At 24.4% G+C, this 1,618-nt stretch overlaps 1 protein-coding gene across 1 annotated transcript; it reads left to right on the top strand.

Moving 5' to 3' along the window:
• Positions 1 to 615: 615 nt before the first annotated feature.
• Positions 616 to 1,519, top strand: LOAG_15399 (hypothetical protein; the record flags this gene model as incomplete). Its single annotated transcript, XM_003150890.1, has 2 exons — positions 616 to 733; positions 1,371 to 1,519. Coding segments are annotated over 2 exons (267 nt in total), but the record flags the coding sequence as incomplete, so codon positions are not given.
• Positions 1,520 to 1,618: the final 99 nt, after the last annotated feature.

Genomic DNA, 1,618 nt, shown 5'->3' with positions numbered 1-1,618 from the left:
ATTATTATTATTATTATTATTATTATTATTATTATTATTATTATTATTATCATTATTGTTATTATTATTATCATCATCATCACCATTGTTATTATTATTACTAGTTATTATTATTAAATTGAAAAACGATTCAAGATATGTTGAGGTGCAAGCTAATGATGTTATTCAAACTATTTAGTATGTTTTTGCATTTCTGTAAATGTCAAATTTTTTGCTCTGTTGTAGTTAACAATGCAAAACAATGCTTGGCGACTAAATCTAATATAAATGGCATTGTAGTTTCTCTCCTTTTTTTCATTTCATTAAAATTTATGCAAAAATATAATTTTCGATGAGATATAAGATTGGAATACATTTTTTTAAACGGAAATCTGTGAATAAAATGTAGTTCTTGGCAGAAATTCCGGATTAAAATATAATTTTTGACAAAATTTCATCGAGAAACTTAATGGCGAAAATAATGGAATAGAGTGGATCAGCAAGTGATAAAGGTGACGGTGAATTGAAAAGTCAAATATTATGACGATTTATTAGCCGGCTTCACCGATAATAAGTATTTATAATTTTTTCCCTAGTTTTGATTATCTTAAAAAAAAAAATAATGGAAATTTTCAGAAATGTCCACCTGTTAAAGGGTATATTAGAGGTGTTGTATATTTGACAGCATATTATATACGCCATATGGGTCAAAATGGTTGTGAGGTTACCTATATCAATCATTCCGATCCAAAAGGTGATTTGTTTTAATCATTCACTGATCCATTTTATATTAATTTCATCCATAATTTTTCATTGGTAAAATTTATACAGTTTTTTTTAAATTATAAATGATGCTTCATTTGCCTTAACTACAGTTGTTGAAGTTAAAATTTTTGAATATTCATGGTATAAAGCAATAATAATAATAGAAATAATGATAAGTAATGAAAGCAAAAGTAATAATTAATTTTAGATTTTGAATAAATATCGGCGATATTTTATATTTATTTTGATATAGTTTCTACTAATGCTCGTTAAATTTTCATCCTAAATTGTAAAGTATTCGCCGCTTTTTCTTTCAAAACCATTTCTAACTTTCAAAAAATAAAAAACTTCCTCAAAACATTTATGAAAACTAATTTGTTGCTCAAATTAAAATATAAGATCTCTAGTCAATTGTAAACAAACTAATTTAAAATATTGGTATTTTTTCATTTCAAATGAAGATAACAGCGATTTTTATATTATTAGATTTAATGATATACTTGAAATCACTTCCATCGTTCTTTCATATTTTCATAAATTTTATAAAAGTTCCATACATTGACTTGTTTTAAGATATAAAATTATTCCAAAATCAAAATTTCAATACATTTTTTTTCCTTGTTCAGGTAAAATACCACCATGGCTAACCAATCATTTAACTAAAGTTATTGGACCAAAATTTATCAAAAAGATACATAAAGCCTGTTTGAAATATGAACATTGGAAGCAAGATAATTGTCCTAATTGGAAGCCATGGATTTATCCGGAACAACAGGTTATTAATTATCCGGTGCCAATTGGTTTTCTTCATCATTTCCTGATATATGCAAGCATATATATATATATATATATATATATATATATATATATATAT

This window comes from Loa loa, assembly GCF_000183805.2.
Source record: "Loa loa unplaced genomic scaffold supercont3.1904, whole genome shotgun sequence".
Classification (NCBI taxonomy): domain Eukaryota; kingdom Metazoa; phylum Nematoda; class Chromadorea; order Rhabditida; family Onchocercidae; genus Loa; species Loa loa.
Note: the sequence above shows the minus strand (reverse complement) of the source record. Positions and strands in the feature narration are given on the sequence as shown.